At 45.4% G+C, this 15,631-nt stretch overlaps 1 protein-coding gene across 3 annotated transcripts in view; it reads right to left on the bottom strand.

Annotated features, from left to right (window-relative positions):
* AFF3 (ALF transcription elongation factor 3) overlaps positions 1–15,631 on the bottom strand; it is a 558,847-nt gene that overhangs the window by 119,486 nt on the left and 423,730 nt on the right. For all 3 annotated transcript variants that reach the window (XM_068564632.1, XM_068564631.1, XM_068564633.1), the window contains one exon: positions 4,642–4,693. In XM_068564632.1, the coding sequence (XP_068420733.1) occupies positions 4,642–4,693 (52 nt within the window). The remainder of the gene's footprint in view (positions 1–4,641; positions 4,694–15,631) is intronic.

The raw sequence follows: 15,631 nt of genomic DNA on the forward strand, positions 1-15,631 counted from the left end.
ATAAAAGAGGAATGGGCACATACCCTGAGAAAACCATAATTCAAAAAGATTCATGTACCACAATGTTCACTGAAGCTCTATTTACAATAGCCAGGACATGGAAGCAACCTAAGTGTCCGTCGACAGATGAATGGATAAAGAAGATGTGGCACATATATACAATGGAATATTACTCAGCCATAAAAGGAAACGAAATTGAGTTATTTGTAGTGAGGTGGATGGACCTAGAGTCTGTCATACAGAGTGAAGTAAGTCAGAAAGAGAAAAATAAATACAGTATGCTAACACATATATATGGAATCTTAAAAAAAAAAAAATGTCATGAAGAACCTAGGGGCAGGACAGGAATAAAGACGCAGACCTACTACAGAATGGACTTGAGGACACGGGGAGGGGGAAGGGTAAGCTGGGACAAAGTGAGAGCGTGGCATGGACATATATATACTACCAAATGTCAAATAGATAGCTAGTGGGAAGCAGCCGCATAGCACAGGGAGATCAGCTCGGTGCTTTGTGACCACCTAAAGGGGTGGGATAGGGAGGGTGGGAGGGAGGGAGACACAAGAGGGAAGAGATATGGGGATATATGTATATGTATAGCTGATTCACTTTGTTATAAAGCAGAAACTAACACACCATTGTAAAGCAATTATACTCCAATAAAGATGTTAAAAAAAAAGAAATCAAAATAAATCAGTTTTCAAAAGTAAAAAAATAAAATAAAAGAGGACAAATCTCAAATCAGGAATCTAAGCTCCCTCAAGAAACTAGAAAAAAAAAGAACAAAATGAACCCAAAGCAAGCAGGAGGAGGGAAATAATAAAGATATCAATGAAACTGAAAAAAGAAAAACTGACAGAGACTATCAATGAAACAAAAAGCTAGTTCTTTGAAAAGAGCAATAAAATTGATAAACCTCTAGTAAGACTGACAAAGAAAAAAAGAAGATCTGTATCAAGAATGAAACGGGGGCTATCACTGTAGATCCAGACATCAAAAGGACAATGAAGGAACACAACTCTACACATATGACAACGTAAATGACGTGATGGATTAATTACTTGAAGAGCACGTACTACCATAACCTACCCAATGTGAAATAATCTGAATAGTCCTTTCACAATTAAGGAAATAGAATTTGTAAGTTTCTAAAAGTCTCCAGGCCCACATGGCTTCCCTGGAAAATTCTGACAAACATTTAAAGAAGAATTAACATTAATGTTATACAATCTCTTCAAGAAAGAGAAGAGCAAGGAACACTTCGCAATTCACATAATAATAATAATAATAATGTGAATAATAATAATATAATAATATTATATATAATAATAATAATAATGTGAATAATAATTCACATTATTTGTCCTAATGTCAAAACCAGACAAAGACGATACAAAGAAAGAAACCTTAGGAACAATATTCCTCATGAATATAAAAAGACAAGCATGTGAGGAAAATGTAGAGCAATGGGAATTCTCTTATATTGCTGGTGGGAGTGTCAGAAGGTACAACCATTTTGGGAAAATGGTTTGGGATAGTCTACTCAAATTGAACATCCTATAGCACTTCTACTCTTGGGGCCAGACCAATAGGAATGTTCCCATACACTCCCCAAAGACCTGTACAAGAAGGTTAGTAACAGCACTATTCCAATAGCCCTAAACACCCTCGTGTCCGTCAGCAGTAGGACAGGTAAGCAAATTACAGTATATGCACATAATGGAATAGGATCCAGCAATGGAAATGAATAAACTTCACTTACATGCAATATCATGCATGAGTCTCACAAACAAAATGCTGAGCGACAGAAGCCAGACACAGCAGCGTGCACTCATGATCCTATTGATGTAATTGTGCTTCAAAGACAAGCACAATTACCCTACAGTGTTAGAAATCAGGAGAGTGGTTATTCTTTTGGAGGAGGCTGCCCCGAAGGGGATGTGGGAGACCCAAGAGGCTGGTCATGTCTGTGTCTTGATCTGGGTGCTGGCTACATGGGTGAGTGTGGCTTATGAATATTCATCAAGTTGTATTCTTAGGTAACGTGTAACTTTTCTCTATGCCTGGTATATTCCATTGTAAGTTGACTAATAAAGAAGAAAAAAGCCCACTGGATCTGGTGACATGAAGATTGTGGGTGAGCACAAGTTGTGAGGAAGTGGCAGGCTGCAGGGATCTAACGTTAATTCCAATTTTACAAATGGTGACACCAGAGCACAGAGCAGTTCAGTGACTGGGTCAAGGTTGCAGAGCTACTGGGTAGCAGAGCAGGGATTTGAACCCAGGGAGCAGGGCTGCTGAGCTGGTGCTCACTCACTAAACTAGCCTGTCTCTTATTTTGAGAGCACAAAGGCAATGATAAAGGAACATCAAGACAGGAATATGCAAATGCATGAGTGTATGAGGCTACTTTAGGAAGAGCAAACAGGTGTAGCAACTCGATGCTCTTGTGGATGTTCCTTTATCACAGTGGCTACACAGGCTGGTGACCGACAGTCACAAAGACAACCAGGTGTCATGTTAGAAAAGGACAAGGATTTTAGTACACTACATTTATTGAGGCAGGGAAATATACAGTACATTTTTGAAAGATTTTGGGTTAAGGGACAGACTCTGATTAGATCTGAAAAAATAATTTTTGTTAGATGCTTAATTATCTCTCAATGCCAGAGAAATGCAGAGCGTGTATATGTGCTGTGTATATGCACAGGCTCCGCTCTTTTGGGGTGCAATCATAGTTTGGTCTTGAAGAGAAAAAAAATTCTATGTCATTAGTGTTTTTTAAAAGCATGGGATTTACAATTTTGTGATTAGGTCAGGGTATATATAGGATATATAAAGGATAACTTAATATAATCAGTGTTAGAGCAATCACTAAACTGCCACATACAAAACCACTCTCTGGAGTCTTAATTACAAGGGAGGATTAGGGTATGAAAGTCACTCATTCTGTCAGCTGCTTTCATTGTAAAAGACAGGAAGGTGTACATACGTGCGGACCGAAAGCAAGAAGGATGTGACTGGTAGATTCACAGTACAATATTTTCCACAGCTACAGACTGAAAAGGAGTAGTTAAGGAAGCAAAATGAGTAAACTAAAGGTTCTCACTGCCTTAGAGAATGTGTCTAGTTCATCCTTGATAACTAATTTTTTTAAATTGTGTTTTCAGTGGAAACATTTCCTGGAGATAATTCAGGAAATTCTTTCCAAATTAAGAAAGTCTCGCTGAATGAAACAGTCTGTAAATCCCTTTTCCAGTATCAAGTATACACACTCTACATGTTTGCTGTGACTTAATCCACAGCAAACATAGGTCCAATCCTATCTGGACCTCCACTGGGGAAAAAAAACACAAGAGATGAAATCATTTGCTTGTAGACACAAAGACGAGGAACCAACATGAGGGGTGAAATTGTTCCCCAGATCTGCCAAGATTGCTGGGTTGTGGATGTCTGACGGGCCTGCTTCATGCACCTAGAAACAGATCAGTCAATCTCTAAAAAAGCCCGAGTGGCCCTCCTTGCTCAAACTTTCTTCACTTGGGCTTTTCTCAGCTGGCCAATCTAGTTTCAAACTGCATTGAGTTCTATCTCATACCCAGTCCCTTCTTTGATGCCTCACCTTCTCTTACAAGGTGAGCAAGCTTTTCTGTGATCTCACAGTCATATCTGGCTCAGATGCTCTTCCCGGAAATTTCCTTTGATCTCACCTCTGCATGCTCTCTTGGTACATTATGTGCATTTGCATGTCTAGACAGCTGCAACACCTGCCTGGCATTCCATGATACCTCTGTATAAAATTCACCATTCCAAGATCAACTGAACAGTATACATGTCGTGTATCACGTGTAAAAATGACACAGAAAACCTCTCTGAATTGTCTTTATACCTATCACGTTTATCCCACCTTGACACGATACAAAACAGGTGATGGGACAAAGGAAACAGAAGTGGAGGAAAATCTGTCTTTTCATGTTTTCAAACTTGTTTTAAAATACAAACATTTCCTGAAATGCAGAAGTGAGAGTGATGAATGTTAATTGGGTATTTTTTCACCTTAACTGACTGATCAGAAGAGTATTTATAAACCCCTGACTGATGTCTTGAGCTGATAAATCAACACCAGGGGAGAACATTTCAAGCACATTTATCACTTAAGACAAACAGGATATTCTGAGCGCGATTATTTTTTATTCATCGTTTTAGCTCACCTCTACCTTTGCTTCCGCTCGATGTTAATAATATCTGTATAAGACTTCTCAATATTTAATGCTAAAGCATGCTTGTTGCATGCTGATGAGGTGAAGCTCACACATTTGATCTCCAGAAAGCCAGTAACCTTTCCAAAAAGAAAGCTCTATCTCACACTGAAGCCTGATCCCAGGCGGCGTCCTTATAAATAGCTGCTGTTGGCTTCGATGCCATGAAGATCACAGAATTACAGTTTTAAGGGAAATTAAAGCCAAGATATTTGAACAGACTGGCCCAATGGCACAGAATCTCGTAATCAGCAGAGGATACCCAGTGTCCTAGAGCATCACAATTGAGCATTTGCATGACTCAGTTAATACCCAGGACAGTCTACCAGATTGGCATCATCGTATCACATTCAGAGAACCGCAACATCAAGGAAAATCTTACCTGTTCATTCTCCTCTTCATCGCTACTTAGCTTAAGGTCATCTTCTAGCATTCTGAAAGAGGGAACAAAGAGGTACAGATACTTAGCAAATTCAAGAGAATTTAGCACCAAAATACCTGCATTAGAGCAATGTTTCAGTAATGAGCGTATTAGATTTCCTAATTTAAAAAAAAATGTTTCCTTTTGAGCCCTTTTCCTCTGATGCACTTAGGAAATTACAAACTGCCACATCATGAAAATAAACCCTCACAACAGCCAAAGGACGTTTGATGAGCTACTTCAAGAATATGAGGTTTTAAACGAACAGAGTCAAATAGGTGCTTTTGCTTGTGAAGTTGTAATTCCACAATTATTTGTCCAGTGTTTTCCATGTGGCGGGTGCTGAGCTACATCTCCATCACCATTCGTGGGAAGCAGAAGGAGAGAGCGGGCAGAACCCTGCCGAGAGCTAGAAAACCACAAACTCAAGTTCTCAGAGCAGCTGCTGGGTCTTCCCCCATCAAAGATCTGGAAAAGACAGCTGCCTGAACATCCTACCGGATGAGGAAAACCAAATAGGAGGAAACTTTCTGCAAAGACTCTGGGGAGGAACTCCCCAGCGCCCCCTGGGTCCCTCAGCTGCGTCATGACAGCTGCAGCGGGGAAGCTTACTTTTGGGTCTGTAAGAGTTAGAAGTTAAAAAAAAAAAAGAATGAAAAAGCTTTTCTTGAAAAAGAATGAATATATGGGTATGTATAACTGTATATGTATAACTGAATCACTTTGCTGTACACCTGAAACTAACACTACACTGTAAATCAACTATACTCCAATATGAAATTAAAAAAAGAGAGAGGATATATTAAAAAAAAATTAAATTAAAAAAAGAAAGAAAATTTCAAACATTATTTCTGACGATGATGAAATTGTATTCTTATCAGCATTGCTGATTTATTTCTTTGTAGAATAATAGTTTTCAGATGAAGTCATTTCAAAAGAAGTCTCACTCAGAAGCGTGTTCTACGCACAGATGAATGCAGAGCTCTTCTGTCTGGAGTGAGGGGAAGAGTCCGTCTCTGGATGGACCCTGGGGCTCCAGGGATCAGTCTGGAGGCCACTGAGTCCCTGTGCTTGAAGGCCTCGTTGTCTTCTCTGAAATCACCTTCCAAGTCCAAAGACTGACCCCTAAAATGTGTTGTTTCCTACAAAAGCCAATTATAGGCCTACTGTAGATACATTCCTCTGAATATTTTTATAAGTAATTTCAGTGACTTTTGGGGTGAGCTTGGGGTAAAGATCTGCCAGGGCAGGGCGTGGGCCCACTTCTGCCTCTCACAGCTGTGTGTTTGGGGCAAATCAGTAAACGGCCCCGCCCCCAGCCCCATTTCCCTCTTTGTAAAATGAAGGGTTGTGCTGGATCTCTCCAAGGTCCAGTCCTCCTTTAGCATCCGAGAGCCTGCAAAATAAATTTGCCCCCTATTTCCTAAAGTAAAACAACTCCTGTATTTGTTTTAAAGAGCACAGTTGTGAAATTTTAAAGCAATTCTTGGTGTACCATTTAAGCCATAACCATTAGGACACCAAATCCCCCCTGGCTACAGCTATTCTACCAGTAGCAAGTGGTATCCTTCTTTTATTATTCAAACCAGAAGTAAGCAAGCCAAACACTGGCAAAGACTGCACAGCTGCACCTCGACCGCCCTTTATGTCTGTGTGGCACGTCACTCATTTCCCTTGACCTCACAAACTTGAACCTGGGCTTCGAAGAGAAGAGATACTGGTGACTTATTATATTAGAGTGCTGTTGGGGGAGAATCTAGGAGAGGACGGTGTTTCTTTTGTCCTGGGACACTACTGACCAGCACGGTGACGGCACAGAGTACAGTACCAGTTGGTTGGCTGGTCTGGGCAGCTACCCCAAGACGATTTTATTTTGTTTTTTTGTTTGGCTGCATTGGGTCTTCGTTGCTGCGCATGGGCTTTCTCTAGTTGTGGCGAGCGGGGGCTACTCTTCGTTGCAGTGCGCGGGCTTCTCATTGCGGTGTTTCCTCTTGTTGCGGGGCACAGGCTCTAAGCGCACGGGCTTCAGTAGTTGTGGCTCGTGGGCTCAGTAGTTGTGGCTCGTGGGCTTAGCTGCTCCGCGGCATGTGGGATCCTCCCGGACCAGGGCTCGAACCCGTGTCCTCTGCATTGGCAGGCGGATTCTTAACCACTGCGCCACCAGGGAGGTCCCCCCAAGATGATTTTCCTACCCAAAGGTACAAATACGTTTCTGATGAAAAGGACCAGAGAAGTCAGGACAGTTTCTTACCCCCACTCCTCACTCCCTCTTTTGGGGTCAGCTGCCAACTGCGATTTGGTTTACTCTCAAGGACTGCCCTGTACACACTGGGTGTTCAAAGTGTGGGTGGTCCCATCGGGGGATGGGAAGGGGGAGGGAAGGACACACAATCGTTGTTAATGACCCCCAGTTAGATGGAAGTCACGTCAAGGGTGACTGAGGAGTTTCATCTGCGTATGGGCAACAGTGTGGACAGATTTGAAGGCCATGGCCAACCAGAGCAAGATGCCCCTAAATGCCCCAAAGCAAGGGACCTTAGCTTGGCTGCACACCCGTCTTGTGACTCGGTTACCACATGAAGCTGGCACAGTAAAAGCCCTGTGTGGGGTTCCTTTAAAGGTAGGGAGTGGAACTTGTTTTGTTTATTCTAGGTGCACGCTAAATGCGTCAACACATGAACATGTGTCTGGTTGACTCTCAGGCTGCCTTTCACACCCCTGATCCTGGGAGAGTCACACCCCTGATCCTGGGAGAGTCACACCTCTGGGCCATGGTTTTGTCATTTCTATAGTGAGACTCAGCTCCCTTGTCATCCTTTCCAGAAGAAAAGCAGTCAGAGATCCACCTCGCTTTGGGAATAGAAATTATCACTGAATTTACCTCTCTTATGTTAAAAAAAAAAAAAAAAAAAAAAAGATTAAGTGTGTTTCTGGTCTGAGATCCAAAAACAAAGGATCAAATGTAAAAATATTCTATATTCAAGAGAGGCTTCGAGAGAAGTTAGACTCCAATAAACTTCAGAATGTCTTGGAAAAATGGGAACACCGAGAGTCTGACAGCTCATTCACATCGCACAGTAATCCTGCCAGCCTGCTGCTACCAGCACGAGGGACCGCATTCCTGGAACAGACGGTCACCACCGCCCGGCGCCCCAGACCCCAACAGGCATGCGCTGAGACGACTCAGTCTCAAGGCCACCCAAGAACACGCCCGGCCCTTCTGCATCCTTCTGGTCACAGCGGAGTCCCTGTGACTCAACCTCCAAAGCACAGCGCTTGCCCCTCTTAATGCTGGGAAAACCAGAGTGGCTTCTTAGAGAGCCTGAGGAGGAGCTGAAGAAGATGTGAAGTTAGAGAAGAACACGGAAGAGCTGGGACCACTGAAGAGCCCGAGAGGGCTTCCCTGGTGGCGCAGTGGTTGAGAATCTGCCTGCCAATGTGGGGGACGCGGGTTCGGGCCCTGGTCTGGGAAGATCCCACATGCCGCGGAGCAACTAGGCCCGTGAGCCACAACTACTGAGCCTGCGCATCTGGAGCCTGCGCTCCGCAACAGGAGAGGCCGCGACAGTGAGAGGCCCGCGCACCACGATGAAGAGTGGCCCCCGCTCGCCGCAACTGGAGAAAGCCCTCGCACAGAAACGAAGACCCAACACGGCCGAAAATAAATAAATAAATTAATAAATTAAAAAAAAAAAAAGAGCCTGAGAGCTGTCCTCATTTGGTGAAGGCCGTGTCTGCCGCCATCGAAGCACACAAATGGCACCATCGGAGCAGTCTGCCCCCAAATCTGATCCCACCTGCTTGACAACATGTTTATCATCTGTCTGTTTTCAAAAGGAATCACACTGGCGTAAGTAAATTGAACAAGAATAATAATAACAAAAGTTTTAAACCAAGAGTGAAAGAAAATGCAAAGTAAGTGTTGGTTAGGACACAGGGCAGAGACGGAGGATACCATACCAGTCAGGATACCATCCCTGACTCTGCTTCTGAAAAAGGAAGGAAGGCCACGACTCTGATGCCCCGAAGCGCTGAGGATGGAGACTGGGATGGGCCATCAGCACATAAGTGCAGGGCCCGTGCTTCCGCATCACACTGACTCGCAGGGCACCCTGACGCACCTCTGCATCCCTACACACCCCCCCCATCTGAGCACCACCAGGCCTTCCTCCCGATGGTGACGCCCACCCACCCAGAGCCACGCTCCTTCCATGTCCCTCGGCCCCCCGGCCCCTTCGTGTCCCCGCAGCACCCTCCTAGGTGTCCCAGCTCCTGTCCAACATGACCTCATTCAACCCTACCTCGAGGTGGGCGCTGCCGGGGCAGCAGACCTCGGGGGTCTGAGCACAGACTCTGGAGTCAGACTGCCTAGGAGGAATCCTGGCTGTGCCACTCAGCTAGCCCTGCCTCAGTGGGTTTTCCAGGGAAATCATTACACAGTCCTTGGAAAGTGCTTAGCATAGAACCTTGTGTGGAAGCAACATTCAACACATGTTCATTTTTCATTAGTATTCCTCTTTTACCTCGGAGGGCCATGCCTTGGAGCATTTAAGAAACTTGCATGCGTAAACAGTTTGGGACAGAAGATGTTTCTGTAACGATGCCTTAAAACTAAGCCATTTGCTCTAGTTTCAGGCCATCTTGAGAAGAAAAGATGACGTTTTCTAGAGGTTGCAGAGGGGGATATATTTTAGGATATAACTGCTGCCATGGTTGATTGATCTGATGTGAGTTCATGCCTGCAGAGGACAGAAAACATGCCCACCAGCCTGAGTGCACAGGGGACGTATCCTGGGAGCCTGTGGTCGGCCACACAGCCTGGAGTACCCACAGCCTGATGACAACAGGGGACACTGAAATAAAATAGATAATAAAATCAAACTCTGCGAATGAAGGCCAGAGAGCAGAGGTGCAGCCAGAGCTACAGAGAAACCTGGACTTCGTGCCCTGAGCACCTGAGTTGTTGTTACATTGTGTCCAGAGCACTTCCGGTCAGTGCCTGGTGGCAACTTCACAGTGGGGTCTGACCAGACAGCTGACTTCACAGTGGGACCCTGACAGGACCAAGGCAGGATTTTTTTTTTTTGAACATGCAATTAGGTGATTCAGATTCTATCCATTTCTCACTGGTGAACTGTGTAGACAACAGTTTCTTAAAATTACTGTCCCAGGAAAATTACAACATGCCCCCTGAACACCTGGTACAAAGGGTCAAAAGGTCTGAGCCACGGGCTGAAGGCTCTTATGCTTTCACGCAGGGACAGAGGGTCCCATGGGAACTGTGTAGATGAAAGGGTGTGTGGAGGTTTGCCTCTGAGCTCAGATCGGGGAACCCAGTACAAACATTTCCATCTGTGGTTTGCCAAGGGCCACCTCAGGTGAACCTCTCTGTTTCTGGAAGTGAAGGATGAATGAAAACACTGCCTCACCACCAACAGTAGAACCGGCATTCAAACTCCCAATCACCTACACAGTCAATTTTCTACTGCGTTCTTTCAGTGGTGGGCACCTATCTTCGGAAAGCATACTGTCTCCCAGGGCTGGTTCTTCTCACACATTACATTCAAATCAGCATTGCCATTTTAGCCATTTTTAAGTGCCTTAAAATTTTCAAGGTCTGGCCTAACGAACTCTCACGGAACCCAGTCGCCTCATCTGAAGGTAAGGCCCTCAGAAAAGGGAGGAATTCAATACAACCCTTGCAACTTTAATATTTGATGATGGTAGCTTCCCTGTGTGTACTATTTTTTAATTGAGCAGTAGACAACTTTACGTTGTAGCTAGTGCTTTTATATATATATTTTTTAAAAAAATTTATTTTTGGCTGCGTTGCGTCTTCGTTGCTGTGCACAGGCTTTCTCTAGTTGTGGCGAGCAGGGGCTACTCTTCGCCGCGGTGCACGGGCTTCTCACTGCAGTGGTTTCTCTTGTTGTGGAGCACAGGCTCTCGGCACGCGGGCTTCAGTAGTTGTGGCACGCGGGCTCAGTAGCTGTGGCATGTGGGCTCTAGAGCGCAGGCTCAGTAGTTGTGGCACACGGGCTTAGTTGCTCTGCAGCATGTGGGATCTTCCTGGACCAGGGCTCGAACCCATGTCCCCTGCATTGGCAGGCAAATTCTTAGCCACTGCACCACCAGGGAAGTCCCTGGTGCTTATATTTTTGAGTTCCACAATTTCTCAGGAAGCAGAAATAGTAGCCTACCCATAACAGATGGCCAGCTGCTTCTAGGGCTCATCTGTATCTTACACAGGTATTGCAAACTGGCACATTAAATACCTTCAAATGTAATGGCAGTCATTTCACAGAGCAGCAGTTTTTAATTAATAGGGTTTCCCTGGAATTACTTGTCATTTGGGGCCCTTATCAGATCTGAATCCTTTAGTCCTTTAAAGTTCATTTCATTTTGCTATGTCTTAATGGCTTCTTGAAAATCTGACTTTTAACTGGGCTGTTTGGTTTGCAGATTTGTTTCTATAGCCGGTGCTTCTACGACCTCCACCTATTTGAGATTTAAAGCCAAAGGCAAATGTTTACGAATCCCCATCAAACATATTCATATATGCAGAATGGATAAAGAAGATGTGGCACATATATACAATGGAATATTACTCAGCCATAAAAAGAAACGAAATTGAGTTATTTGTAGTGAGGTGGATGGGCCTAGAGTCTGTCATACGGAGTGAAGTAAGTCAGAAAGATAAAAACAAATACCGTATGCTAACACATATATATGGAATCTAAAAAAAAAAAAAAAAGGTTCTGAAGAACCTAGGGGCAGGACAGGAATAAAGACGCAGACATAGAGAATGGACTTAAGGACACGAAGAGGGGGCAGCGTAAGCTGGGATGAAGTGAGAGAGTGGCATCGACGTGTATACACTACCAAATGTAAAACAGATAGCTAGTGGGAAGCAGCCGCATAGCACAGGGAGATCAGCTCGGTGCTTTGTGACCACCTACAGGGGTAGGATAGGGAGGGTGGAAGGGAGACTCAACAGGGAGGGGATATGGGGATATAAGTATACGTATAGCTGATTCACTTTGATATACAGCAGAAACTAACACAACGATGTAAAGCAATTATACTCCAATAAAGATGTTAAAAAAAAAGACATTTTCTATAGTGCATCTCATTTAAACCTCACAACAACCCAATGATTAAATGATAGTACTACTAAAAAAAAACCGTATTCATATACGCAAATATCTATTCTAACAATTAGCCGCGCATGATAAACCTATTCGTTATGCAAGTCCACCCCTCTGAAGGAATCCCCCAAGCCATCCTCCCCACTGCTTGGAACACAGGAGGAGAAGTCATAAAACTCATTTCATTGTTTTTGAAGTCCACTGCTCTGTCAGGGTCAGTGCTACCACCTGCCTGGGCTTATTTTCAAAAACAGTTGACCACCTTCCTCTCCACATTCGTTCAGAAGAATTTAGCTCGCGCCATTCCCCAGTTAACTGGGAAGCAGCACGGCTAGGACAGGCTCAGCCTGGGGTTGGTGATGTAGTGCATCCAAGGCACAAATGAAGGAACTTAGTCTGGAAGCCAATGTAGAAATCAGGAACGAGACAAAGGGTGGTCTAGATGACCTCAGGGTTTCCAGCTCTGATGCTTTCCTACCCGGATTGCCTATCTACATCTTTTGAGGCAATGTGGAGCATAGGGAGATAGTTTCTGTTCACACACATCTTCTTCCTGGACCCCCTCTTCCTAGGATTGGTTCTAGCTGTCAATGAAACCACAAGTGATCTTCTGATTCTGCCATGTTCACCCTGGGGCGAAGGTGTCCTGTAGCTCTTCTGTTTAAGGACAATAGGTTCCAATGGTCCTTTTCTTCCACTTATACGATGAGCCCACCTGCGACCTTGACACAGGCCTGTTTTCCCTGGGGGACAGCATCTCATTTCCTGCTACTCAAGACCCTCGCAAAAGCCAACCTCATTCAGGAAACCTGTCAAACCTTGGTGAGATACGGGATGAACATGTGTCTTCAAAATCTCAATCAAGCAACTGCCTTTCCAAATAGTCCCATATCTAGTATATTAATATAGAATAAATGGAAATCAAAGGAAGTGAAAATCAACACTAATAAAAGGACACGGGGGCTTCCCTGGTGGTGCAGTGGTTAAGAATCTGCCTGCCAGTGTAAGGGACATGGGTTCGAGCCCTGGTCTGGGAAGATCCCACATGCCACGGAGCAACTAAGCCCGTGTGCCACAACTACTGAACTCTGCACTCTAGAGCCCGTGAGCCACAACTACTGAGCCAACGTGCCACAACTACTGAAGCCCACGCATCTAGAGCCTGTGCTCTGAAACAAGAGAAGCCACTGCAATGAGAAGCCCGTGCACTGCAACGAAGAGTAGCCTCTGCTCACTGCAACTAGAGAAAGCCTGCGCACAGCAATGAAGACCCAACACAGCCAAAAATAAATAAATAAAATAAATTTATTTAAAAAAAAAAAAAAAAAAGACACAGTCCGTGGTACTAGAGTGTGGAGTGGTGGAATGAGGCTGGCCAGCATTGAGTCTGAGTTCAGTCCATAACCAGCTCTGTAAACTTGGACAAACTGTTCACTCACTCTGGATATTATTTCCACATCTCTAAAATGAAGCTGGGATAAAATGACCTCTACAGCCTCTTGTGGCTCTGAATTCTGACTCTCTGCCTTTACCAATGGGTGGAAAGTCCAGTTAGATTGTTGGAGATTTAGAGGGTTCCCTGGATCTGAGCTGATACGACTCATAAAAGTAAAACTGACAGGTTGGAATCTGAGTCAAGATCCACACTGGGGTCAGGAGCCTGGGGTGAAGTCTGGTTACTTCTTTGAGCACTTACTTCCTCGTATGTCAGGTAAGACATTTCCCATCGCTGTTCTAAAAATTCAACAGAAAATGGACATGGCAGTGCTTTTAGATGGTAAAGTGCTACATAGAGTGTTTGACTACATCTGGAAACATTTCGCATGTGATATGGTGTGTAGGACAGAGCCTCGCCCTCAGGCAACAGCCTGTGAATCTATAGTAACAGAGCAGCTTCCCGGGGACCAGGAACAAAGGCAATAATCAGACTGGACCCCGGTGCTCCTGCACCAGGTGGCCACGAGGACTGGACTGGGAGATGGTGCCAGTTCCCCAACTGGGCTTGAGACCAGGCAAGTGTTCTTTCCTCTGTTACAAACTAATCAATTGTCTCTAAGGTATTTTCTAGACGCTTCCTTATTACAGTGAAATGTGACCCCAAACCCACATCCAACAGCTTTTGGGTAGTTAAAAAAACTAGATTCATCTTTTTCTTTTCTCCTAACAGCATCTGCAAATAAAGTCAGATGACATATATGCTAAATGATGAGCAGAGCAACAGAGCAATTTGCTGAGCCCCCAACGAGCCTTCGTCGAGTCCTCTAGGCTCTGGTCCACACACACCAGAAGTATACATCCTCTCAAACGCTCTGTGTCTGCAGGATCCTTCATTCTGTCTAAGGAACAATGTGTCCCCGAGCTCCACCACGAAGGCACATTTAGAAAAGCATGAAGTCACAAAACATTCTTCCAAGTAACTGAAAACGAGACGCTAGCGGCCAAGTGTACCGAGGAGTTCCTCATCAGATCAGTCCTCTGGGGCAGGTGGACTGCCCCAGGACTCGGAGGTGCGGTGGGAGAACGTTTACAGAGAAAAGCGGCCTTAGCAGGCCACCTGCCCTGACCTCCAGCCCCCGGGGAAGCAGGAAGCTCCCTCCACAGGCACCCTGGGAGTCAAAGCTGGGCCAGTGGTTCTCAGACTAGAGCAGAAGTATCATCGCCTGAGGGCTTGTTAAGACACCGGTGGCTGGGCCCACCTCCAGGGGTGGGTAAGGGGCCCCCAAATTTGCATGTATAGTAAGTCCCCAGGTGATGCAGAGGCTGCCGGCCAAAGGCCACATTTTGAGAAGCACTGGGCTAGGCCATCACCTCCTGCCCGCAGAGGTTTATTACATCTCTAGTCAGCTACTGAAAGCTGAGAGCCTGTGATATGGTCCCTTGAGCCACCTCTGACGGCATATTGGGGCCCGTGGTCTGGGTGGATGGGTGGGGGGCCTGGGGCCCTGAGGATGTGTACTCCTCCCCAGATCTCTCCCAGTTTGCCCTGGCCCACAGGGTAGGACCCCAGAGAGGACCAGGGACCCCCTCCTCTCACCCCCAAATCTGCTAAGGAAAAGAGCTCATTCATTCAACCAACTGAGCCTGACTCACTGAATACAAGCTCCAAAGGCTCTGTGCCTGCCCTCAGAGCGTCGGGTTAGCAGGGGACAGAGACAAGTAACCCAGTGATTGTTATGCGGTGGGATGGGCCCTCGAGCAGAGGAGGAGGAAGGACCCGTGCTGGCTTCAGACTCCTAAAGAAGTCAGATGGAGTCGGGGAAGGTGACCCCCGAGCCTGGCATGCCTGGGGATGGAGGTAGGTTATATCCTGCACTCCCATGATGTTCTTTTCTTTTGGAAAAGTGATATACACACAGGGTTCCAATGCCACCCCCCGACCAAAGAAAAAATCCAGGGAAATGTCTACCTCCCGTCCTGTCTCTACCTGCTCACTTCCCACTCTTTCCCACAAAGTCACCACTGTCTGTAGTTTCTTATAGATGATGTCCGAGTTTCTTTATGCATTAACCAGCAAATGGGAACACAGCACTTTGGACCCCTTACAGTCAGTACACGGCATTGGTGGACGGATGTAAGGTTAACGGGACCCTTGTTATCTGGCTGCAGCAGGCAGCTCTAAGACACTCCCAACAATCCCAGCCTCCTGGTACTGTGTCCTCCCCACCCTGAGTGTGGCTGGACCTAGTGACCTCCTTCCAGTGAACAGAGTAGGGCAAAGTGATGGGGTGTCACTCGTGAGACTGGGTGATGTCCACCAGCTGGCATGCATACTCTTTGGCTGGTTTGCTTGGATGATGAAAGCT

This window comes from Eschrichtius robustus, chromosome 15, assembly GCF_028021215.1.
Source record: "Eschrichtius robustus isolate mEscRob2 chromosome 15, mEscRob2.pri, whole genome shotgun sequence".
NCBI classification, from domain to species: Eukaryota; Metazoa; Chordata; class Mammalia; order Artiodactyla; family Eschrichtiidae; genus Eschrichtius; species Eschrichtius robustus.